Genomic DNA, 26,048 nt, shown 5'->3' with positions numbered 1-26,048 from the left:
ACCCACTGAGAGTCAGTCTTCTGGACAGTGCAAGGGTCTTTGAACCTGCAGCGCTGGAGGACTGCCAGCTGGACTAAACTCGTGAGGAGACAGCAGACCAGCAATGGCAGAGATTAGTGACCGGTAGCATGGCCTCATGGGATATGCAGTGCTACTGGCGGCAAAGAGGAGGAGGAGGAGGAGGAGGAGGAGGAGGCGTCACTGAGCCATGAATGGAACAAAAAGGGCTGACAGTAATACGCTGGAGACGAGCCAAAAGCTGTGTGCTGAGGCAAGATGTGTTGTGCACATCTACTTTATGTGTATGTATGGCTGTATTAACTGCATTTGTGTGTGTTGGTGTATGTGTGTGTGTGTGAACAGAATAGTGAACAGCTGATTGGCTGTGCGTAATCCATGTGCCATATACAGTATGTGTGTCTTTGTATGGACGAAGGCTAGTGGAAATCAGCAGCTGGCCTTGGTTTGAATGTCTCTTAGGGATGAGTAAAATATCAGTCAGCACACACACACACACACGCACAAAATGTACAATTCCGTGCTGACATACATAAACTGGCACATTTTGGAGCGCCTCCATATCCCGTCCTGCACACACACACACACACACACACATTCAGCAAGAGGGCCAGACCAGTGTGCTAAATAAAGACAGACAGTAGAACAGATTTTCACACCCAGCGGGGCCATTAGCAGCTCAGTTAGACCACCAGCAAACTTCCATCCTCATCAGCATCACAAACACACACATACAGACACCTGCCATCATAGAATGACACAAACAAACACACACACACACACATATAATGTAGACATAAACAAATCACATGAAGCCCCACACAAGCATACACATACATAGTGTATAAATACTCATTGACACTAGGGCACACAATCATTACACATCTGTGATCAATGTATAGTTGGGTGTGTCCATCAACAACAGCGTGTGTATTTTTGATATGCAAGTGTGAAAGCTACAAGTATGCACCTGTGTGTGTGTGTGTGTTTGTCTGCATGTGTGGGCCCCCCAGGCTGCAGCTGAAATATGTATGCTGTGTCCGGGAGCAACGGGCCCCTGAGGATTGAGCTAGGAGGGAGGTTGCTACTCATGGCTGCCACCGCAGCACCACAGCCTTCTGGGAACTGGAAAGTTGCCTGTGTGTGCGTCGACTGCCTGACTTATCTGTGAACACTCCGAAAGCCGTGTGGCTCGCACCGGGCTCACTAAAGCTGAGAAAACGTGTCATCTGTAAAGCTGTCGAGCCCTCAGACATATCAAACCTCAGGGGCATTTACTGAAAAGACGTGATGTGTTTTCATGAATATTATAAGAGGAAATTTCCCGACAATGGGCGAGATAAACAAGTAATTAAAGGGCGAGATTAATTCAGCACATCTAGATGCTATACAGCCTGCGTCACCTTCAGTTCAGTGTGTTTTTGTTCATCATGAAAAACAATCCAGAGGTGATCTTGAGTACAGGGGAAAGCGACCTTTGTCTGAGTTCACGTGTACATTATCATTTAAAAGTGGCATAGATCAGTAAAAAATGGTTCACGTGAAATCAGAAAGCAACAGGGAACAAATACAAATGAAGTGAAGCTGTTATGGTTCAAATTCTACAGAAATATGAGTATTTCTTAATGTCTTAGTGTAGCCAATACTGTTATGATATTGGGTATTAAACATGGTTTGAGGTAAACGTATGTAAAAATCCGTCCTGCAAGTCAAAAGCCAGGGATTCAGCCTGCTCTGAACACTTAGTCTGTAATACTTCCTCCTTGTGATGACATCACATTGTTCATGCATGCCCACAAACGGTGGTCTGTTCCATAGCCTTTGTTGCTAAGTTTGTTGCTAAGACGTTCTCCACTTGCATATTCCAGATATATTTGAGTCGGAAGCCGGAAGTCCGCTAATTATCTTAATCATATGTTTTAAACTATGTGTGTCATTTTTGTGAAGTATTTCCATTATATTCGATCAATGCTCTTTGACATTAGAGTCTAAAGACTGATGACGATAAGGAGAATTTAAAGGGTTGTTTTGACCTTTCTAAGCAGAGTATTTGGAGGGAAATAGGAGAAATGTCCCCGACTCTTGTTATTTTAGAAATGAATTCTTGAAGTTCCTCTCAATTATGAATTCTCACCCCAGGGCAGGCATTTGTACTTGGCACTGTTCTCATTAATGAGAGAGCTGATTTAATTGACTGTGTGCTGCAGACTGGGTTGTGAGCATCCGTCTGACACACTAACCTGCACGTACTCATGCACGCACACACACACTCTCACACATGCCTTAGCTTTGAGTCGACCTGGGCCTTGGCCCCAGGGAGCATCCTCTAGCATGAGCTATACTGTATGCAAATGAGAGGCCCCTATCACACAATAATTGCTTTGTATTGCACAGGAAGCACACAGCCGCATAGTGGAAGCTGGAGTTAGGTTGGGTTCGGTCTGTCTGTGGGTACATTCATAGGCGCGTTCACGTTCACTTGAAGTGCAGAGGAAGTCATTAATCATTGTAGGTGTGCCTCTGCATATAATGGTATGTGTCATGTCACGTGGCGTAAGACAGGGGATACAGTATGTTGCCCAAGCTTCATTTATCAGTTGTTGTGTGTAGTTTACAGTACATGCTGAAGGATGAGCTTGAAGGATGTCGGTTATGTGATGGTCAAATCTCAAAGGCCAGTATGTCTGCAGGTGATAAAGTTCTCAGTTATCAGTATAGAGCAGTGTAGAGCCGTCGCCTCCCTCTGACACCCACAAGTGCTCAAGTGCTTTTGTCTGTACATCAGAAAAGCTCCTATTACATGTTAGACATTCATTTACATTATGATTTATGCACTGCAAAATGTGTGCTTCTTCCCTGATGTGAAGCACTTTGTACTGTTACTTAAACTTTAACTTTAAAGAGGCTATGATCAGCATTTTTCTGCAGTAACTTTGGTTGGTTTTACTCTCACTGCTCTCATAGCGTCGCAGCTGTTTTCAGAGAATAAGTTCTAAAATCCCGCTGTGTACTTCCTACTCAGCACCAAATGGAAAACAGACACAGTTAGTGATTAGCTGGTGAACATAGTGGAGCATTTAGCATCTGAAGAGCCAGATAGATAGTCACTAACTTTTTTCCTGTCTGCCTTTTGATGCTTGGTAGGTAGAATATAGTAGATATAAGACTTTGATTCATGCAACTTTAATTGTATTATTATTAGTATAGTAATATTAATTCATTAATTTTGATTATCTAAAAATCATGTAAGTAACTGAACAACTAAAGATGTTGAAAATTCACCGGTTCCAGCTTCTCAAATGTGGAGATTTGTTGCTTTTCTCAGTTTTTGTAAATTTTATATAGAGAATGTGGGTTTTGGTCAGAGAAAACAAGCAATATGGGCATTTTGAACTATTGCCTTCCTTTTTATAGAGTGAACAATTAATGGATTACTGGAAAATAATTGACAGATTAATCATAAATGAAAATAATCACTAGTTGCCACCCAAAGCCATCGTGTCAGCACATATCGGCGTGAGTGTTTTTCTCCCGCTGCTGCTGCTGATTCCAGTCAGATATCACTGATGAGCTCTCATGGACTTCCTAATGAGAGCCACTACTGGAGATACTCATCAGTGATCAATGTTTTCTTTGGCCTCACACCTTCCTGTGATCGAATGAGTATCTGTGTGCGGGTAATACCGTACGCATGCTCGCTCTTGTTTGCATACCCCCCCCCCTCACTCTCTCTCTCTCTCTCCCTGCATTGCTGTCTCTACCTTTTCCTCTCTCCCTCCTCTTCTGCCTCCCTCCTCATTCTCTTTTATCTCCCCATCGTAGATAAAAGCAAAGCGCACGTCGCCAGGGAACAATTAGTCTCGGCCTTCTCAAATCACTATTGCACATCTCAATCTCCCTCATTTTTGCAGCATATCTTCCTCTATGCCAGGCATAGCATTAACCCACACTGCTTTGGGAGATGCCCAGGCAACTCCAATTCTTAAGGCACATCAGAGTCTATTTTACATTTTATCTCTGCTTTGCATCTGTTAAACCCTCTGTCTGCCTTTTTTTGCTCCCCTATATATCATTTCGCTCAGTTTTCTTGTACATCAAATTTATATACACTACGTTTAACATAACCTAAGTTTTCCCTTTTCTTCTGGCTCATTGAGTAGTCTCTCTTTGCCTCCTGACAGAGGCGTCACTTCACAGTGCGACTTTCTGATTAGCTGTGTCTCTGTTTTGGCTCTTGCTTTTCATGCCTCTGCTGTATGGAGGGTTTCTTCATGTTTGACTAGCTTAAGAGATCAGATTTTAACAGAACAGCACAGCGCAGTCAGGATGGTAAGTGGCACAGTTTCAAACTTGAAAATGCTAGGTATGTGAGTTGAATCTGACAGCTCAATACTGTGCGGTACTTTATTGAGTCTCCTCTGTCTTCCTCTGTTTGTTATAAATATTTATTCATGCCGGCCGGCCTACAGGCTGGCGCCGCGCTCAAGTTGTCAGAAGTCAGAAATCAGACCAAAGTGCACATTATAAATATACATCAAGACGGGGCTGGACTTTATGAATATTCACTGTTGACTTATAGAGATAGGTTATGCACCTTTGACCCAACTGCAAAAAAAACTGCTGTTCATATGCTTCCGATCTCTCTTGATTGCTGTGCCTTTGTGTTTACCATGTTTTATCACCTTGGATTTTGTGTTTGTAAAGGAGAAAGCGCCGCTACTTATCAATTTGACATCATTCCTCAACATAACAAAAAGTCTGCAATGCGATATTCTGGGACAACATGATTAATCGTCTGCCTCTTTTACAACTTCTCTGAAGTATACAATCAGTTTCCAGTTTATCAGGTACACTTAATGCAGTCTAATACAACAGTCCTGCAATAAATCCTTCCTTCAATAAGGTTATAATGTTCAGTTTTTATTGAAACTGTTGTAGAGAGTTGTTGATGTTTTTAAGACCATTTTTTTCTTCAGGACCATTTTGGAGGTTGCACTTAGTGCTGTTGTCGAACTGTATTGCATTATACTAAGAGATGTTTCTAATATTTTGTCTACTCCATTTATACCAATGGAGGAAGTCTAACTGTTACAGCAGCATAAACAAGAATTTCCCAGTTGACCACAAATATTTTCAAATGAGAGCATTTAGAACTGGAAATAATACAATCTTTTGCACAGCAGTAGTAGTGTAAATAGATACAGATACATCTTCTCATTAAATCAAGCATACTTTGAGAAGCCTAAGTAGTAAATTCAAATTTGAATGAAAGTGAAAAGCTTGTAAATCATCATTGGTCTCTCACTCCCTCTCTCACTTACTTTCATCCCCAATTTTCTTCCCCATTCCTTCACTCTTATCTGTCTACCTCTATTGGATTTGTCGAGCTGAAATAGAAGAACAAAATATCACCACTATAGATCATTTTGACAGTTTAATTTCAATGCCTGATTATCAGTCAATTTGATAATTATATTATCCAACCATCCAATTAATGTGTTCTATATTTACAATGATCATCAAGTAAGCTCTCCATTTTTGCATCATTTATCAAGGGTGAGATATTAGAATCTCAAGGGACCTTGACAGATTGTGTGTGAGGCTTCTTGATTGAGATATAAAAATATCTGTGTCTGTTGACACGTTCAATATGTGCATCACCCTGTGGAGAGGTTTTCGCTGGTCTTCCTCAATCTATTCCTTCACACTCAACAGAGCGTGTTCAAGAAACACAGAAAGAGCGAAAGACAGCGAAACGGAGTGGAGGCGAACGACTGATGAAAGGATTTCATGCCTCCTCCTAGGCTTTACTCCTCTCCTGTCTACTCTGTCTAGCTTGGGGAAAGTGGTGCGCTGTGCCAATGAGTTGCTGACACACAAACACACAGAGCAGGAGATGCAGGAACCAATCCGTCATGACTTCATGCTTCTGCTCCCTATTCCCTGTTAGTCAGCCATCTCTGACGCTCCCAGAGCAAGACGAGATCACCCAACAACAGGCAACAATGCCTCACGTGAGATTAGGTAGTTTCAAAAGCGACACGTTCAGATAGGGTTTTCCATCTGGAGTGTGGAAGCTTGTTGTTTACATGCCAGTGATAATCACATACAGTAGAGTTTACTCTGTCTTAGGTAAGATCCAAGCATCTGACCATCCACAATCTGCTATAGATAGATCTAAGCATCAATTGTTGCCTCCCTGTTCAGATCTTCCCACTCAAATGTTTTTTAACTCAATGTTAGCTCCTTTCCTATGCCTACATTATCAGATGAAAGTTAAGTTCATATGGAATGCATATTTTTCTTTCTCTCTTATTCCTAAAGCTTACACTTTTTTCCCTGTTATTCTTAAGTCTGTATTTACGTGTGCACATTTGTGCCTCTGGGTTCATGGATGTGTGTGAGATTTACAGTAAGAGCTGTTCTGTTTTTTGGGGTGCATTTGAGGTGTTTTCAGTTCGCTTGGTTTAACGGCAAGAAAAAAAGCGAATCTTCAATTCCAAACTCTGTTCTTTATACTTTTACAGATGACGTGCCCCCCTACTTCAAGACAGAGCCGGTGCGTAGCCAGCTCCATCTGGAGCGCAACAGGCTGGTACTGACCTGTATGGCCGAGGGGAGCTGGCCTCTGGAGTTCAAATGGATCCACAACAACACGGAGCTGACCCGCTTTTCACTGGAGTACAGGTGAGAATAAACTGAATAAATAAGAGAGAGATGGAGAAGGGAGAGAAAGGTGTACCTGAGTAACTGGCTTGCAGTAACTACAGACCTAGACCAAACAAGCAAAAAAACTTACTGCATTTTGGCTTTATCATAGCCAGAATGGACAGAAGAAATTATTCACATTACAGCAAAAAAACATACATATGACATGTTGTAGGCCTCTTAAGATTTGTAATTGAGTAATTTGACAAATATCCTCTTAGTTAAAGATAGCAGTTAACTGGTGAGGAGGCCACAGCTAGCCTTGAAGCTAAATTTACCCACATTTTCCTGTTTCCTGCTTCTGAAAAACCCATTTTGACTATCTTATCTTATTAATATTCATCATTATATTTGTATATTACATTTATCATATATTTTCATGCCACAGAAATGAGGCAGTAGCCAAACCAGATAAATTAGTCTTACTTAGAGACATCAGCCTAGCTTAGTAGTGTAGCATTAGCAATAACTGCTGTGTTATTATGGATCCCACTGCTTTTCTTAGCAAGACCCACCCTACTCTGCCTCTGATTGGCTTTCCAACAATGCCTCACGTGAGATTAGGTACCCTAACCCTAACCCTAACCCTGGCTTTCTTACCCTAACCCTAACCAATCTCACTCCTCATGCCTAAACCTAACCAACCCAAGCAACAAAGGCAACAAGTACTAGCCAATGAGAGGCAGAGTAGGGCGGGTCTTGCCAAGAAAAGCAGTGGGATCCATAATAACGCATAATAACTGCCACCACAATTTCTGTTTCTAATTCAATTCATGTGATTTGATGTCATTTAATTAGCTACCTAAAATAAATAAATATTTTGGCAGTTTATATTCATAGTTTATTAGCTCAAATTGACAACAAAGCCTAATGAACAATGTGTTTTACTCTTGCATTCACTTTAGACTCTCCAAAGGCAGAATATCTGCATTCTTTTTTAGTCTTGTGTGACAATGGAATAGCCTATCAAATAAAGAAATAGCTCTCGCTGTTTGCTTTTTCTCTCTTTCTCTTTTTTGCTCCTGCCTCCCTGCTTTCCCCTCGTGGCTCTGTGACCTCCATCACTCTCTCTGGAGAGGCAGCGAACAAGCAAAAGGCGTGAATGAGGGTTAGGGCAGGAGATAAACCGTCTTTAATGGTAACTGGAAGATCCTAATCATGTGGCAAACATTGCTCTTATCTCGGAGAGCAGTGTGTCTGCACCCAATGTCTCTGTGTGTATGTGTGTGTGCAGACAGCAGTGTAAATGAAGCACTAGAGGATTGAAAGAAAGCTCATTGACACACACTTTGCTGATCTTAGCTGAACTGTTGTGTTCATATGTGAGAATGAGAGAGTATGTGAAAACAACAGAGGGTGAACGTGCAAGCAACATCCGCCTTGTTGATGGAGCTGGAGCAATCTCTAGAGATAGATAAGACCAGAGTGGGAACATTGGGGTAGGAAGGACAGAAGTGACACACACACACACACATGCTAGGACAATTGATCAGAATGGACTATACTTGAGAATACCTGTTAGGGCCTCAGGTGCCGTTTGACTGTGTTGAGTGATTGAGTGATAGTGCGTTTGATTTAATAAGTAGTCAGGCAGAAAGCTGTGTAGGATTCTGCATGTGTGAGTGAGTGTTTGTACTGTATTTCCTCAAATAAAAGACGGTAGTCAGTTAAAAACTGGGTGTCAGATAATGGCTGTTTAAATACAACGATAATGGCGCATATTTTAATTATAATGACAGCAGCAACACTACATGAGCATCAGTAACCAGGGTAACCAGAATAACTTGGCTAAGCCAGCGAGTATACATCCAGGAGCATGCTAACAGATGCTACAGCTAAGTGGTGCACTGCCATAACGTTCTGGGTGGAACTCAAGCGCTAGAATTATTGTTCCGCACGTTGGAGTCAGTGGATTAATGCGATAACAGAAATTTAACAGTGCAAACGGGCGCATAACAGAAAACAAGGAGGCTTTGTACCAAAATATGTGCAAATATAATTAGAAATAAACGCCTCTCTCAAGCCTTCTTCCAATAAAGGCCTGGTACCCACTAGAGTTGGGGTAAATAAAGGCCCCGGCCACTATTTGAGGAAATACGGTATACTGTTTAAAAGCCTGCTATTAGACCAGTTGAAATGGACATTTTAGAAAATTTGACTTTTTCGTAAACAGTGGTTGCGCTTGTTTTTCACACCAGGGTGCTCAGGGATAATGTAGGTGGAGTGAGCTGCTAAAATAAAGTGGTAAAGATACCTACAGGATATAACGTGCTCCCCAACATCCAGAGACGTACAGAAAATGATGCATCTAATACAACATCTTAATATGGAAATTATTGGTTAAGCAGCAGCTGGAGGTTTACTGTAATGGAACATTTTTTAAATTTAATACTTTTGAGTACTGACTCTACCTACCTGGGCGAGTTTCGGAATATAGCAAAGAATCTTTCAAGTCAAGTCGATTTTTTATTTATATAGTCTAATATCACACACTCGCCTCCGGGCTTTACAATCTGTACAACATCCTCTATCGTTGTACCCTTGATTCGAATAACCACCAAAAAACATTTTTTAATCTTTTAATAGTGAAACCCATTTTGAACAGGTAGAAAAGTGTTATCAAAATTCCTCCTTTTCTAAGCTCAACTAACATCCAACACTGATTTACAGTTCAATGAATGATCCGTCATGTTGTATACCACAGCAACATCCTGTTTCAATAGGAAGCACATCACATAAAGAAAGTAAAGATGCTACTTTTGAGGGCAAGGGCAGCATTTTTTATGTGTTATTAATATATTCATTGATTCCTTATCTTTTTTTGCAACCTTACTCATGTGAAAGGGAATTTGTGCGTGCATATGTGTGTTATTTGTATGCAGTCTTCCTCAGTTCCCAAGTCGGCCTTTCTCTGTGCCAGGAGTGTATTTGAGCAGAGCAGACCCCCATATTAATGAGGTTATGGTAGAGGTCCCCAGTGCTGAGTGCTGCTTTAAATATTGACACCATGCGACTTGACCTTGTGTCCTCTGGCAACCGATCAATACGGCAAGGTGTGTGTATGTGTGTGTGTTTGTGTGTGCGGGCATTACTATTCAACATGTAGGTGTGAGCTTGTGTGTAAGAGAGTGCCGGAAGGGAAGAGAGTGGCACAGTTTTAGTGATCTGCTGTGGGGAGTGCCACATTTGGGAGAGACTCGGCTCAGCACTGACTGCTGTCAAATAACAGCGCCAACCAGCCTCACACGCATTTATTCACACTGTTTGGCCTGCATCCTGCGTTATTGGTTCTCTAAACAATCATTTAAAAGATTTATCTCAAAATTAAAGTGCAACTTAATTAAGATTGAAGATTATATCCAATGAAATTAAGGATTTCTGAACCCATCAGCCAGTGAATTATCCCGCACACAATGCTTTAGTGGATAAGTTGGTCTATAAATACACACAGCATAGCGTCACAGCCTCCTGTCGCATGACTAAAACCTCTGGGGCGATTACCTGGCACGCCACCAGTCTTTATGCTGCCAATTAACCTAGAAACTTAATTAAGAGAGTTAATTATTAATCAACGTCAAGAGTCTTTTTTGTTTGTCAGTTGGTTCTTGGCTCAGTTGGTGGAGTCTGGCCTCTGTATTCCTGTAGGGAATAGAAACTTTTCTCCAATTTTCATATTGAAATGAGACGGACAGACAGAAAAAAAAAAAAGAAAGCAGAGGTAATCTCATCAGCATCAGTCACACAAGTAAAATGAAACGGCATGACGGAGAAGACATGACAGCCCCAGCAGCTCAAGTTCATTCTGATTGACTTTTCATCTCTATGTACTAACTGTCCCTTGTTGTTGTCAGTTTTTGAGGAGTGAAAATTAGTTTTCCCTTCAGTACAATCACAGCAGAAGAAGAGCTTTCTTGGTCAGTGCTGCTTTCCACAATCAAGAAAGAAAAAAAAAAAAGAACATAGAAAATGAGATTAACATTTTGACAGCTAGCATAATAGAGTGTCACATCGGTCAAACCCAGTAATGATTGGTCTCTGCAAAATGTGGCAGTGTGTTCAGAAATAGGCCAGTAATATGTTTGTATTGTGTAGAAAACATGTATTTTCAAGCAGTAAACAAGTACTATACATACAGTAGATATAGTATATAAACTAAGCTGTTGTCGTATATTTCCTGAAAGACCTCACTCCATCTTCCCACTCCTACTCACATTCTTGCTCTCTCTCTCTCTCTCTCATCTTTGTTCATCCAGTCTTCCTCAGTTTAATCCACTCATATGTGAACTAACACAGCATCCGTATTTTTTTCTAACTGATATAATTTCATGGTGGCTCTGAACAAATTAACACAAGTTCAGTACAATATTATTACATGTCTGGGGGAAGGAGATGACGAGCTCAGCTTGCTAACTAGATGGAGATGAAGGAAAAGCATGGGGCATAGTGGTAGATGACAGCGTGTTTTCTGTGTGTGCAAAATGATGTCTGCTTTTAGACTCCGCACACCAACAAATATGCTGATGGTGTGATGCACACGATTGAGTTTCAGACCATTTGTTTCAATTGGTTCCAAACTTAACTTGAAACTGGACTGGGTCTCATTCTGTTGTTCTTTTTACTTATTCTTTTTCTGAATGTTCACTGGCTCCAACCTCAGTAAGAAAAGATATCAAATTATGTTCAGCAAAAAAAAACACCTTTATTTTCAGCCAATTTTGGCTGTGATGAACAACAATTTGCCATAAACCCCCCAAAGAGCAGAGTCCTGCAGAAGCAGACAAATAGAAGGCTGTCTTCCAAATTTTTCTTTTTGCATTCTCTGTAAATAACTTAAATACACGGACAAAACAGTTAGCTCAACAGCAGGTTGCAATATGTTGGACATCCCCACTGCTGCATGTGCGTAGATTGGAAGGAGGATGAAGGTGAATGCGTGGAAGGGGAAACGATGAGAAATAAATGTGATATTCCAATTCAAATCTAAGAAATTTATGTTTGTATGTTTCAGACCAACCTAAATTTTACTCCACACGTTCTAAGAAATGAGTCCTTCCCGCTTGGAACGTTGTGATCTCTCCAGTTGTATTTCAGAGGGTAAATGGCTGACAAGGAAGGGCAATCAACTGATGTGGCTCGCCTGATCAGCGTGGGTCCCAAAGGCTAAAAAAAAAAAACTGACCGGTTTGCTCGCTTTTTTCCCCCTTTTCTAACTTGCAGATTCCTTGTACGTTGTCCTCAGTTTTGCATCATTCAGAAATCTCCAGAACAACTCAATCCTCCCCAAACCTTAACCACATTGTTGATATAATAACCATGACGATGAAGGTCCCCTGACCTTAAAAACATAAGCATTTCCAACCAAACCACAATGTTTTAACTGAAACCATGATCTTTCCCTAGATGCAAACAAAACCGTAACCATTGAGTCATCACATCGTATTATGAGTCTCAGTTCATGCATTGCTCTTACTACTGCTGTTGCTTTTGATCACTACAGCACTCCATTATTTTTTTGTTGATTCAGTTAGCGACAGTCTTTTCTCTATTTATGTTTATCTATATGCTTTTTCTACTCTCGTTTCACTCTAATTTCAGTCCTTTATATCCCTGAGACGAGGCTGTGAAGAGCACTTCAATTGTGAATAAAATTAATAAAATTATTATAAAAGATGTAGGCAGATAACAGGGAAACATTTACTGCTGAGTCTCTACTGAGTCTCCCCCGCCCCGGGCGATAACGTTGGGCATGGGCAATCTCACAGGGTGACGATAGGACGATCTGATTGTTTCCCATCCATAAGAACAGAAAATCATCATGCATTGTTTAACTGAGTGGTCGACTGACTGGTTGGTTCAATTCAATCTGGTTATTTTATTCATATTTGATTTTATTATCATTGTTCATTTAGTTACCATGTTTATTCTAATGAGATCAGCGATTTTCTTGCTAAGGAGGAAGAGTAGCAGCGGCGTCCAATTACAGACAGAAAACTTGTCTGCACTTTGTATCTGTACTTGAATCACATCATGTCAGAGACTGGCACGGAGCTAGCCAGCCAGCATCTCTCACCGGATGACCTTAATGGATTCCCCTCTGTAACTAAAAATGTCCATTTTCTATCTCCCTGGCATTCTCCTCCACAGCCCCCAGATACAATAGATTTTGTTTTACCTTTCCATCCCCACCCCCGTGCACTCGCTCACCCCTTGTTTTCTATGGACGAGTGGAGTGAGTGAGTCAGAAAGTGCAAGCAAAAGAGCAAGAAAGAAAAAAGACAGCATCCGTTTTATTATGCATATGTAGTGTGTTTGTGTATAAGAGTGTTACTGAATGAGTATCAGTGTCACTGCACTGTTGGCAGGTACAGCTGTTATTCTAATGGATGATCCACAGCCAGCATTATGTAACATTTCTGTATAAGCACAAGTACATCTGACTGCATTAGCAACTAGCCTGAATGTTCAACTATTTGTATTAAGATAATATTCTCGAATGTCATGAATACTTTAGAATGTACCACTCACCAGCATTCATTTTGTGCGTGTAGTGTGCAGTTACGTTCAATTCGTGTTTAGTTTTTACTTTTAAAGGACCTGAAAACCTATTTTATTGATCAGCTTCTTACTATGAGGAATGAGGTCCTACAACGGCTGTTGCAATAACTGCAATATTGCAGTACCTCACTATGGACAACCACGGTGGATGGCAAGCAACCGCCACAACTGCGCTAGGTTCACATTTTTTTCTTTTTTTCATGAGGCTAGGGCCTTCTTAATTTAGGCTTCAATGTGTGTATTGAATGTTCAGCTGCTGCCTCAGTCTGGTTCGGCAGCTCCAGAGGATCCCGCCCGCGGCACGCAGCATTTCATGCTCTCGCTCATGGGGCTTCATGGAGCCTCACGCAAGTCTCCTGCAGCCAGCATCCAGGATGAGCTGACCGGGGGTCGTACTGATGCTCGGTAGTTAAAACACTACTGTATGAATACCTTGTCTCTGTTATAAGTTTAAACTCTCCTGGGTTACCGTGCAGCTGAACTGGCTGCCATTTAATCTGCAAGGTAAAGTAGTTTTCTGCCAATCATACAATGTAAAGGTCCATCCAGACAGACTCTGTTCATAAAAGCCAGGTTAAAGGGGACTCGGCTGTAGGCCAAAGTTGTTTCCTGCCACAAGACAATTTAAAGTGTCTTCTGTGTTCACCAGGTACTAATCAGACTAACGTACCTTGATTGAAAAAGAAGAGGCACTAGTTGTCTCAGCAAGTACCCCAAAACAACATTGACGTTCAAGTGACAAAGCCCTCTAGTGGCTGTTCTGATATTGGGATGGATGGACGGGTCCACAACACATCGGACTTTAACACAGGAGACCGCTGTTTGTTTCCTGTTTCCAGCTGCATCAACATTATTTTTTTTAACCATGACCACAATCCTCCACTAACCCTAACCACGCTGTTGACATTGTAACCATGACAAGAAGGTCTCCTTAAAAACTAAAAAACAAAACAATGATCTTTCCCTAGACCTAAGCAAGTTGTTTTTGTGCCTAAACCTTAGCCATTGAGTCATTGAATCATAAAACATATTTTGTTGTTTAATTTGGAAGACTCGTCGTTCCAGCGTTGTCACTCAAATTTTAATCATTGCACACCAGCACAGTTCTGATTAAGGAGATTAACTGAGTTTTTAACCGTTAAGCCCTTTTAAATCTAATTGTTGCTTATTTGGTGATGAATATTTAATGTTATAAAGACATACTTAAGATTTAAAACTAATTTTCAGGGACTATAAGGGTAAAGTCAGTAAAGAATGATTTTACATATTATTGTGTCTACAGTTGGATATGGTGTGATAGAAACATACTGGTGAGATTCCCAAGCATTTTAGTGCTGACCTACATTCAAAGAGTGTTGGCAGGGGAGCACTCACTGCTGGTGTCTGCAGGCTTCTCTCTGATTTAAACAGACCCACATGATATTCCAAAAGAAAAGGAAAGGCTGCTTAGACCATACATCATATCTTGTCATGATAGCAATTACACCACCTGTGTTACAGAATGGCTAGAGACGTGCTACAATAAAAAACCCAGTCTTTGCGTGCATCATTGGTTGGTGATAGATCATTTGGAATGTGGAACTAATAGCGGATGATTTCAGAAATGAAATTATTCACATCACTCACATCAACTGATCATCAGCTGATTTAATTAAGCATTGTCTAGACTCCCACTTACAAACCAGAGTAGCTTATTAAATGCCCGGATTCAAACTGTTACTACTATTCCCACTGCTAATTTTACTTGTTCTGAAATGATTCAATATCGTTGCCAATACGGTAACTTTGTGTCAGGTAAAACATTTAGTTTTCTGCAAAAGCCTGTTTTTCTACAATATGAATAAACTTTTCAATAAAACAACACAAGAACTTTGCATAAATAAAGTAAAATTCAAATTAGTGGTTTCTTGATTTCCTGATTTAAATCAAGAAATATCTGATCAAACGATGAATAAAAAAGACTAAAAATCTGTCCAAACCTCAGTTGACAACTTTTGATATTTGACAGTTTGATGACAGTTTTTTCATGCATATCACTTTGCGTTCATCAAGTATTCCCAGTATGCCCAGCTCTTACAATAAGTGGCTGCAACTGCATTTCAAGCTCAAACTTGCAACATCCGCTACCCCTGCCTTTACCCAACCAGATGCATGAACTTTTACTTATTGTATATTCGTAATACAAGAGGCATTTGTGCTTATAATCCAATCAACTGATATGATGTCATATGTGAATATGCATCAGCAAACGACTGTTGGCCATCAGAGTTGCCTCACAGTTTTGGGGGCTGTATAGCAACGTCTGTGCAACTCAAGGGAGATTTACAGGGATCATGACAAACTGGACAGAGAACAAAATAGTAAAGCAGAAAAATTAATATATAAAAAGGAGTGCCAAAATACAATTGACAATAGTTTGGGTCAATTGCCTCCACCAGACAGTTGTCCATCTATATCCTAGATAGAACATGTGGATGCTGTCCCTCTGGGATTGTCGACGAATTACCCGCTATTGATTTCCAGTAGCTTAAGCCAGAAGTCTCTGTTACCTGTCATGTGTTGTATGTGGTGGATATAAAGAAGACAGAACAGGATACAAATGAAAACTCTTATCCAATAGAATTTAGAAGGGATCTCAACATATGATCCAATACACTTTCAAAGGACATCTCATCAAAAACACATAGCACATTATTGATTTGCTGCAGGATAATAAGGAATTGTTCTCAGAGACGTCACCTGTAGCTCAGGGAAGAATTGGACATGTGTGTGTGTGTGTGCGCCGGTGTGTGTTTGTATGTTCGATTGTGTTCCTTACATGGTATGTTGGGGCAGGGTGCCCTTGGAAGAGACTCAGCAGCCAGACATTTCTCTATTCTCTATTTAAGAGCAGCTGAGATTTACACTAAAGTGAGAGTAGCTGGTTCACCTTAAAAGTCAGTCCACCTTAAGTGATCCTAGTCAGGTTAGGCTAACCTACTGTTGCTAACTTCAAAGGCTAACCCCCCTTGGGAAAACAACAGACAAGACTTTTCTTTGTCTTGAGAAGCTGCAGCATTAATTAACAGACACTCTGTAACCTGTACTGTACATTTACCGCCAGATTGACAATTTACTGCTAACCTTTTCCTCTGGCTCTGGCTCTCACATTTACTGTCACTTTTCTGTCGCTTGCTCAACCACACACTCAAAACCCAAATACATTACTCACTGCCCTATTCCTTAACGGAGCTACGCTACTCTTATAACAGAATATACCTTTCATGTAGATGTCCTTTTGAAGGATGAGGAGGGGGAGGATGACTCAAAACAGTCCCACAGTAACTAGGGTGCTATCGTGCTCACACAGTGTGCGAGTAAAAATCATAAGTAGCCCATTGATATTAATGTTCGTGTAAAATTTTAGCAGCGGCATTCATAATTTTGAATGAATATAGGGGAAAGACTGTAACATTTTACTTGTTGCATTCTGTGATAGATATTGCCATGATATGCACAGCAAGTATATAATCATCGTATTAGAATAATGACACACATCAATCCATCATGATTACTATAATAAAGCAAGTAATAAGGCTGTCAGATGTAATAAGTAATTTGCCACTGCTACTGCTTTTTCTTATAATATACTGAATGTATTACAGGCTGTTATAGTCTTACAAGTGTGCCACAATACTGAATGAAAGCAAAGTGACATCAAACTATTATAAGAGGGTGATGTAAACTCAGAACAATACCGTGATGACATTAAAAAATATCATAACAAGTGAGCCATGACACATTGTGCCATGCGTTTACTTTTTATGAGATGGTTTCAAATACATGAACCCAAATAACAGGAAAAACCTTTAGAATCATAGTAAATTGATGGTAGGGCAAAAAGATATGATTGTCACCACCAGCTCGTCATCATGATGCTTTCAAATATATTATGATTTCTTTTCTAGCAGTTAGGGTGTAATTATAATTCTCCCCGCAATGTGTGTATGAGGGTTTATAATCTTACTGTATAACCAGCAATTTAAGTGAAATGGTATTGGAGCCAACCTTGGGCACAGGAATTATGTTATTAAGGGAACACTCACTGTAAAGTGCACCGCAGCCATCTTCAATCAAGGATTATAGTGTTGTCAGTCATCCCCTACCATCCCTGCCTCCTTCTCTGTCCTTCTATCTTTTCATTCCTCCATCCTTCCCACACTCCCACACTTTCTTCCTCTTGCATCCCACTCCATACCGCGTCCTCCCACTTTCTTCTGTCCCTCTATCTGTCTCTCCGCCACTCCACCATCTAATCATTTCTCCTGAGTGGGGGCTAATTAACGGGAATCTGACGGAGTGCGCTGACCACAGGAACATCAATCAATCTCTGTCCAACACAGCGAGCCCCCGCTGACTCCCCCAACCTGCTGCCAACGCGCGTAGCTCCGCAAAGGTTAATTGTATTCATTATATAAGGGACAGAGCGAAAGAGGGAGACAGGGAGAGGGAGAGAGAGAGGGAGAGAGTACTGTCTAAAGTCACCCCGAGGGCTCTGGCTCTGGGGTGAATTCTTGGTAGGCCTCAGCGAGGTTAAACTTGGAGCACCAACACCACCTGTCAGCTATTTCTCCCTTAATGTCTGCTTCTTCTCCACCCAAACTCTGATGTGAGTAACATTTTTAGGCTTTTGTCATTCCTTTACACATTATTCCATCATCTATCCATCTCATATCCCTTCTCGTTATGCATAAAACATATACATAATTGTATTAATTTGGATGATGGAACATATGAAAGGAGTCACACACCATGAATAGAGCCTTCTGATTAGTTGATTAAGCCTTAACAGACTTTGGGCTGAAACTCATTTAGTCCTTTGGGTCCAACTGACGCTGCTACTAATGAAGTTTGATACCACTTCATTATTTGTTACAGATATTAACAGCCTTCCAACACAGCAAACCATTTGTTATTGCAGCACTATTTCCATTTGTTAGCAGCTACTTACAAAGCAGCTACTTACAAAGCACAGAGGCAGCTTGTTAGACATTTTTAGCTTAAAATAACAGGAGAAAGTTTGCTTTGTATTGACGTTAGTGACCTCGCATATTAGCCTGATAAGATCAGACTGAATTGCTCTTTGGTTTCACTTCATCTCTTCAGACTGCCTATGTTGGACAATTTCAGTTTGGGAACAATTAGCGGTGAGTCATTTTCTGTCTACACGGAAGCTGTTGTCGCTAGGAGCAGTTATCTTAACATTTTAAACACAGAATATAAGAAATGCACATTTAAGTGTTGTTATTTCTTTTTCTGTTCTTGTATAGCTGCAATCTCATCCAAGCATGTGGCCGTTATTCTTCTTTGTTCTCGTTATTCTTGCTATTTTTAATGGCTGTAGCTAGGCAGCTGGCGAAGAAGATGATATTGATGTTCTTAATCCTGCCCACATACAGTAGTCTTGTTTGGTCAATTATCTGTCCAACTGGGAGAAACTGATGTCAACCAGGCTAACAGTAAGGTATGCATTGATATCTTAATTGGATTCATTATTGGTGATTTTCATGTGATTAACAAAACAAAGCAACAGGTTTCTGCTGTTGTTGTTTTGAACAAAGAAATGTGGCCAGAAATTAAGTTTCATGATATATCCTATCCATGACACATATAGACTGGTGACAAACTAAAGAAAAACATGACATGTAGATGCTTCTGTACAGGGCCGGGAGGTTACTGAATGGTTTGATAGGTATAAAAAATATACCTATCAAACCATTCGCCAGATCTCAACTCAACTGAGTTTTGTTGTTGACATTTTAGACAGCGCTCTCCACCACCATCACCAAAACACCAAATGAGGGTTTATCTTTTGGGGAAATGGTGCATAACGTACTCTTTTTACTTGTTGCCCATCTGTATGCTTATTTGGGCAGTGTAGCGTTGTTTCCCTGATGTTGATGTAGTTTGACATTGAAGAACATTACTGTGAACAAACCTTAAGGCATATGCTTGGTCCGACTTAAAAACAGGATTTGTCAGTCTGATCAAAGTCATGGGGTCTTCAAAGAATATGCTGGTTTTCTGTAAGCAGGTTTGGGAAAATAATATTTTGATTTTTTTGTTACATTTCATTCAGCACATTTACATAGCCTCTTAGAAAGTATCAGTTCATTTCACTTTTCTTCCCTTTAGCCTTTGGCAGTCAGTAAAAACATGTGCCTGAATTCTTTTTAAATCTGTTTAGGAATATATAGTCGACTGCAGTCAAAAGGAGCATGTTTTTTTAGTCAACATCATACACAAACATTCTCGCTTTTTTTAGAGGAGCAACTGATGACTCCTATTATGAGACTGCCTGGTCCTAAATTAAAAGCACTTATGAACTTTAGAATTTTTCCCTTTACTTTCATTCACTCATGATGTTCCTAAACATTTATTCATGCAAACTTTTCAAACAAATTGCATGCAGTTACTATAGAAACCGGTACATCCCATTACTGAAGGTTAAACTCAGGCATTCTGCCTGGCAGTGCGCTACTGTAAGCACCCTTGAGCACACATGATGCAGGACTGTTACAGCAAAGATGGCAAGCACACTCCTAGTGGCAACTGGTTCACTTCCCATAAGAAGTATTTATTTCGACAATTATGTGCTGTGTTAGAATGACCCGAATTAAACGTGTACAACTTGCTGTAGGCTTATTCACATCCTCTACATGTTGTGCTGCCATCGAACATGCCATCAGAGACTGTCTGTGCAACCACTTTAACAGTTGGCTGCTCCATGTATCCCACTGTACGCGCATGTATTAGTTATTGGATGGCTGTTGAGAAGTTGATTTCTGGCTCTCTGAATAGTCTGGATGCCTCATTTCTGAAATTACTTGAATGACTCAAAATGGACAAAAGCCAATCTGTACCCTGGTGCTTTTGAGGTTATCGCTCCCAGATATTGCAGATATCGAAAACTTGCACGCGTGCAATCAAACAAAAAACATTGTTTACTGATGAGAATCTACAGGAGTCTTTTCCTTGAAGCCAAGAGACTGGTTATTAGTTCACAAGTGATGCTCTCCTACAGTGGAATGTGCAAGCTGTTATACACACACAGGACAATTGGGGTTTTAGTATGCTTGAATCAAACTAGTTTGTATGACCTATTATCCGACCCCATCTAAAGGCAAAAGTGTTTATACCTGTTTTGAATGGCCACTCAAAATCGTGATAGCCTCCATGATATCTCTCCAAAAGCTGTGTTTTTTGTGTGTCTTTGTAGTCTCAATGCAACAAAAGGTCTCATTGTCAGAGAGTGTCTCCTCAAAGGCATCCGCCGTGTTGTACTCACTTGTACACACTAAAAGATATGGGGGGAGGTCAGTCAATAGTCAATTATACTATACTGAAAGTATAATTTTCAAATGTAAAACATGTTGAAGTGTATTTCTACCAATGTAAAAGTATATTGACAAAGTACGTGCTTGCATGCTTAAAAGAGAACATAACTTACACTGTATTTTATTATACCATTTAAATGTACTATTTTAAGTATATTTTAATTATATACTTAATAATAATGTAATAATACTATTGCTGTATTATTGCCAGTATCAGTTGTCTAGTCTATTATGTAGTTTTTTTCTATTGTATAGTATTTTAGTAGATTTTTACTTATATACTTCATTAGCCTATATACTGTATATGCATATGTCAATTTGCAAGATTGTGACACCCTCCCAACATGAATGAGATCCACCTTTTATCCATCCTTACTGACTTCTCCTTTTTACATCATCATCATTTCTAAATGTGGCTAAAGATACAACATTTGTTGAATCAGTGGATAGTCTACAGTGTAGTCCCTGGTACACAGCAGCTGTATAAAGTGTATGTTACGCTGCCTCCACATGGCAGGGAGGCAGTACTGCCACCACAGCTGGACACTGAAGTCAAGGTCATGGGGAGAGTGTGAACTGCTGGAGACATACAGATTCCACCTTTGTCCCAGGGAATTTTGTGCGTGTGTGTGTGTGTGTGTTTGCATAGAAGACATTTTGATACAGGTGTTTGTTGTCTGTGCCTGGTAATGCAAGTGTGTGTGTCTTGGGGGAGAGCTTCGCTGTGGTAGCTGGGTTAGCCTCTCGAGCATCATTATCATTGGAATAAACAAGAGCTAAGCTCCGGTGTCCTCTGTGCCCTTGTTCCTCTATTAGATGGTCTTAAGTTTGTGTGTGTATGTGTGCGTGCTCAGACGCTGATCTGTGTTTGTGGCTTTTCAGCACGTTTGTGCTTACACATTTGCAAATTCCTGTGTTTGTGCACTCACTTGAATACCCCTTTGATTTTTACATTTTGTCATAATGAGTTTACCCAGTTTTTTTGTGATTTAAAATAATTCTCATCTATATCTTGTGTGTGTTTGTGTGTGTGTGCTTTTTAAAGGTATCTAATCCCTTCATTGGACCGTTCCCATGCTGGCTTCTACCGCTGCATCGTCAGGAATCGAGTGGGAGCTCTTCTACAGCGCCGCACGGAAGTACAGGTGGCCTGTAAGTATACACGAGGGTTGCAGGTGAAACACAGATGAATGGAGCCAATGGATTAATAAATGGATGTATGATAGATACAGAGAGAGTGTGTTTCTGTGTTTGAATGCCTGCAGAGTACACAGTATGCCCACACTCTGTTTGGTTGCCTTTGTATCAAGGACTGACTAGGGAGGGACAGATGCTGGCAGGGTGAAAGATCTACCTGCATCTCATTCAGGGTGTTATCAACCCGGACAGCTGTTCCACTCAGCATTCTCATTAGATTGATATTGTTGCCGTGGTTGTTTTTAACTTTGCTTCATTTCAATATGACCGCCGCTTATTTCATTCTCTCTCTTTTGTCAACAACATCTGTCGTTTCTTGGCGAAAATAGGGCTCAGATGCGTTGTGTTTCAGTAAATTTCCAGCGCCGGTTTCAGGCCGCTCAACTCCCTCGTCTTGTTAACGAGCTATTACAGACGCACGGTAGAGGTGTCTGGAGTGTTGTCATGTTGAATCCACCCCCACCCCCCCCCCTCCCATAGTCACAACCATCCTACGCCCATTATCCTGCCTTCCCAGGGTATGCCAGGTTCATTGGCTTCGCCTTGTTCCAGCGACATTTGAGTGGATGTGACACACTGCTGTACCTGAATGAACAATGCAGCCAACCAGACGTGAGGGAGAGAGAGATGGGAGGGAGACAAAGAGGGCCTAACAGTCCCACAGGTCCACTTCTTCAGTGTTGGGCAAACATACTGTTGATGTAGCCAACTGCTTCCTTCTGCATTTCCTCTGTCTTTCAGCAGTCTCTTTGTTGCTTCTATCACTGTGCTTCTTCATTCTCTCTCTCTTGAATATGGTCTAGCCACCACTGCTTTCTATTTATTTTTTGGCTTCCGCCCCACTGTTAATCTGTTTCTCTACATTCCCAACTCTGCCCATTTCCGTAGTTCTCTTCTTCCCCCTCATCAGTTACTCATGAAGGGGTACGGACGGTGAAGCAGAGTAAAAAGGAGAATTAAAGACACCTGCAGAAGAAATGGATGAGATAGACAAGGGAGGGAGAGGGAGAAAAAAAGATGTAAAGGGAGAGACGGTGAGATCTCTTTTGCAAACAAATATTACCTTGATGAAGGCTCTTTCCAAGGGCCAGTGCTCTACTAGAGCTATTTCCATCTCTGTGGTCACTCTAAACATTGTCACATGGGTTTCTTTGCATAATAGTTATAGTCATTGTGAGACTGGTAGTTCAATCTGAAGGATCTAAGTGGTCCACCATGGGTCAAGTTACAATGGGAAAATAGCAGTGAAGGGAGGAAGAGGATTGAAAAAATACATGTCGTGCACTACCACTGTGGTGACTATTTTCTCTTTCATTTACATCTCTTACTTTTCCACTCTGTGCTTTTCCCTTCCTTCTCTCTGTCTCCACTCATTGTCCCCTGTTCCTGCTATACCTCCTCAGGTGTCATAACTTTAATTTGCAGGCTCCCTAGGGGTCTGTCTTGCTACTTCTTGCTGTGCTCTGCTTAATCACACCTCAGCAATAGAAGAGAGTGGGGAAAAAACCCAGACTCAGAATAACTGTGGTAATCACCTCCAACCAATCTAACAGCTAATAAAATTCATGCTTCCTCTCCAAGCTGTTGTGCTTCAACTACATCTCTTGTCGCATTGTGTTTACATTCACATTGTGATCAGTTTGGCCTGCGCCGTTCATCGAAATGCTGAGAGTTGCTTCTTCAGATTGTAATCATACAGTAGGGTAGGTGGTAGCGGGGATGCACACGGGGCTGTTACCCGCAATTGGTTAAGCAGCTGTCACTCATGGTGGAGTAGATGTGTCGTCACATCGCCACAACAACATCCACAACAAAGTAGCAGTAACCACCATTTCACTTCTATGTGTGCATCAGCAAGGACTTTTTAAACTTTGAACTATAGACTTTTTAATATTATAATGACATAAATCCAAAGCATGTGGCCTTTTCAGTAGGGATGCAACGGATCACAAAACTCACAGTTTGGATCGTATCACAGATTTGAGTCACGGATCAGCAAAAAAAAAAAAAAAAGGGGAGAGACAAATAAAACTTTTCTTTCCATATATTCTGTAAAACACTTAAAGTAAGGAACTTTTGCCCATGGTCTTAAATATAAACAACATTCAAGATGTCCAATATTTAAATAAAACCTTAAAATATATAAGATATTCAAAGCTCAATTGTTAAATTAAATTGCAATATGAAGCATGATACCTTCCTCTTTTAAACATGGTAGTGAATGAAACAGCCTGTGTCCACATCACCAGAACTTGTTAACTTACAAACATGAACGCACGTCTTGTCTTGCAGCTTTGTTTGTTGAACGAGCCACCAAACAAACATTCACCGCTAACGTCAGTTAGCAGCTAGATAGCTAATTAGCTGGTCATCTGCAGCACATTAAACAGCATGTAAATAATGTTATACCTGCAGATGTCACTTCAGACCCGTTAGAAGCTGGTTTGGTCGTTGCTCTTCAAAATCCCTGTTAGTGACACGCTGTCTGTCCATGACTTACAGCAATTTGTTTACTTTGTCTTAAATGAGACATTACATTTTGCAAATTAATCCGCAGTTCACATGCATGCTGAACCGTGATCACGGATCAACTACGATCCGTTGCACCCCTACTTTTCAGTGACATACTGTATGTCCAGTCCTTCCTGGTTTGTAAAATACAATATAGAAGCAGGGCTTGTCATGTAGAACTCACCCCATAGTCACAACCGCCGTATCCCACCTTCCCAGTGTACGCCAGGGTCATTGGCTTCCCCTTGTTCCAGCAATATTTTAGTGGATGTGACACACTGTTGTACCTGACTGAGCAATGCAGCCAACCAGGTGTCAGGGAGAAAGGGATAGGAGGGAGACAGAGAGGGCCTAACAGTCCCACATGTCCACTTCTTCAGTATTGGGCAAACATATTGTCGATGTAGCCAACTGCGTCCTTCTGCATTTCCTCTGTCTTCCAGCCGTCTGACTCTATGTTGCTTCTATCACTATGTTTCTTTTAGTTGTCATTTTCCTCAATCTCTCTCTTGACTGTTGTCTAGCCACCACTGTTTTCTATTTATTTCTTGCTTCCACCCCACTGTTACTCTGTTTCTCTACATTCCCTCCTATGCCCATTTCCATAATTCTCTTCTCCCCCCTCATCAGTTGCTCATGAAGGGATACGGACGGTGAGGCAGAGTAAAAAGGAGAATTAAGGACACCTGCAGAAGAAATGGATGAGATAGACAAGGGAGGGAGAGGGAGAAAAAAGATATAAAGGGAGAGATGGGGAGATCTCTTTTGCAAGCTATGCCATTGAGGCAGCACAATTAGGATTGCAGAGACACACCTCGGAGAAAGGGAAACATGCCGAGGCATTAGAGATTAGGGAAGGGGAGGAGGACATCACATCGCCGAAACTGCAGATCAAAGTCAGGGGATTTGCACACTTCCCAGATTTTCATTTAAGCTAAGCATCACAGCTGCACCGCAAAGCCAGATTACCTTTTTTATTCTCTTTGAAAAAGAGCGAGCGAGAGAGAAAAATAAGATTGCCATCAACGCACAACTACTCCAACATCCCTAGTTCAAAGCCCCATACCTTGATCCCTACACGTTTCAAAGATATTATTATTTCTAAACTGTGTAGGGACTTAATTGAGTGTTTGATGTAATGTTCAAATGACTTCAGCAGAGTTTTCTTTATTGTTTCCCTTGAATTTAAGAGATATCCTTCTCTTGCCGCTTATAGAGCTAAAAAAAAAAAACAATCTTTAGGTATTCAGCTGTCACCTCTTGAAAACCAAAGTCTGCACTTTCTCTTTCAGACAGCGTCAGAGGAAGTCTGCTTGTTACTGCTGTCCTGTAAAGGTTTGCAGTCAGCATCAGCCAATATGATTGCATCAGAGGAACACACAGATATTGAAGCAACCATAGAAGTTAGGCCCAATTGCAGTGAAATCCATCAAAAAATTCCTGACTTGTCCATAGATCTCACTTACAAATAAGAGCATGGAGCAGGAATATTAGTGCAGTATTTTTTGTCAGTTCTAAAGATATAATGAGGTAGCGGAGGAATAAATCTGCTGTTACAAATGAAATGTATTAGGAGATAATAGAATAGCGACAGTGCTGGTCATCCACTATATTGAGTAATGCACACATTTAGAGAGTGATCAAGATTAATTGTCCTCGATGCATCCACACAGGAGGATACGG

General features: G+C 40.8%; 1 protein-coding gene across 6 annotated transcripts in view; it reads left to right on the top strand.

Moving 5' to 3' along the window:
* sdk2b (sidekick cell adhesion molecule 2b) overlaps nt 1-26,048 on the top strand; it is a 275,926-nt gene that overhangs the window by 188,476 nt on the left and 61,402 nt on the right. For all 6 annotated transcript variants that reach the window (XM_067576685.1, XM_067576683.1, XM_067576686.1 and 3 more), the window contains exons 2-3: nt 6,546-6,705; nt 21,703-21,809. In XM_067576685.1, the coding sequence (XP_067432786.1) occupies nt 6,546-6,705; nt 21,703-21,809 (267 nt within the window). The remainder of the gene's footprint in view (nt 1-6,545; nt 6,706-21,702; nt 21,810-26,048) is intronic.

The sequence above is a fragment of the Thunnus thynnus genome, chromosome 20 (assembly GCF_963924715.1).
Source record: "Thunnus thynnus chromosome 20, fThuThy2.1, whole genome shotgun sequence".
In the NCBI taxonomy this organism is placed as follows: domain Eukaryota; kingdom Metazoa; phylum Chordata; class Actinopteri; order Scombriformes; family Scombridae; genus Thunnus; species Thunnus thynnus.
Note: the sequence above shows the minus strand (reverse complement) of the source record. Positions and strands in the feature narration are given on the sequence as shown.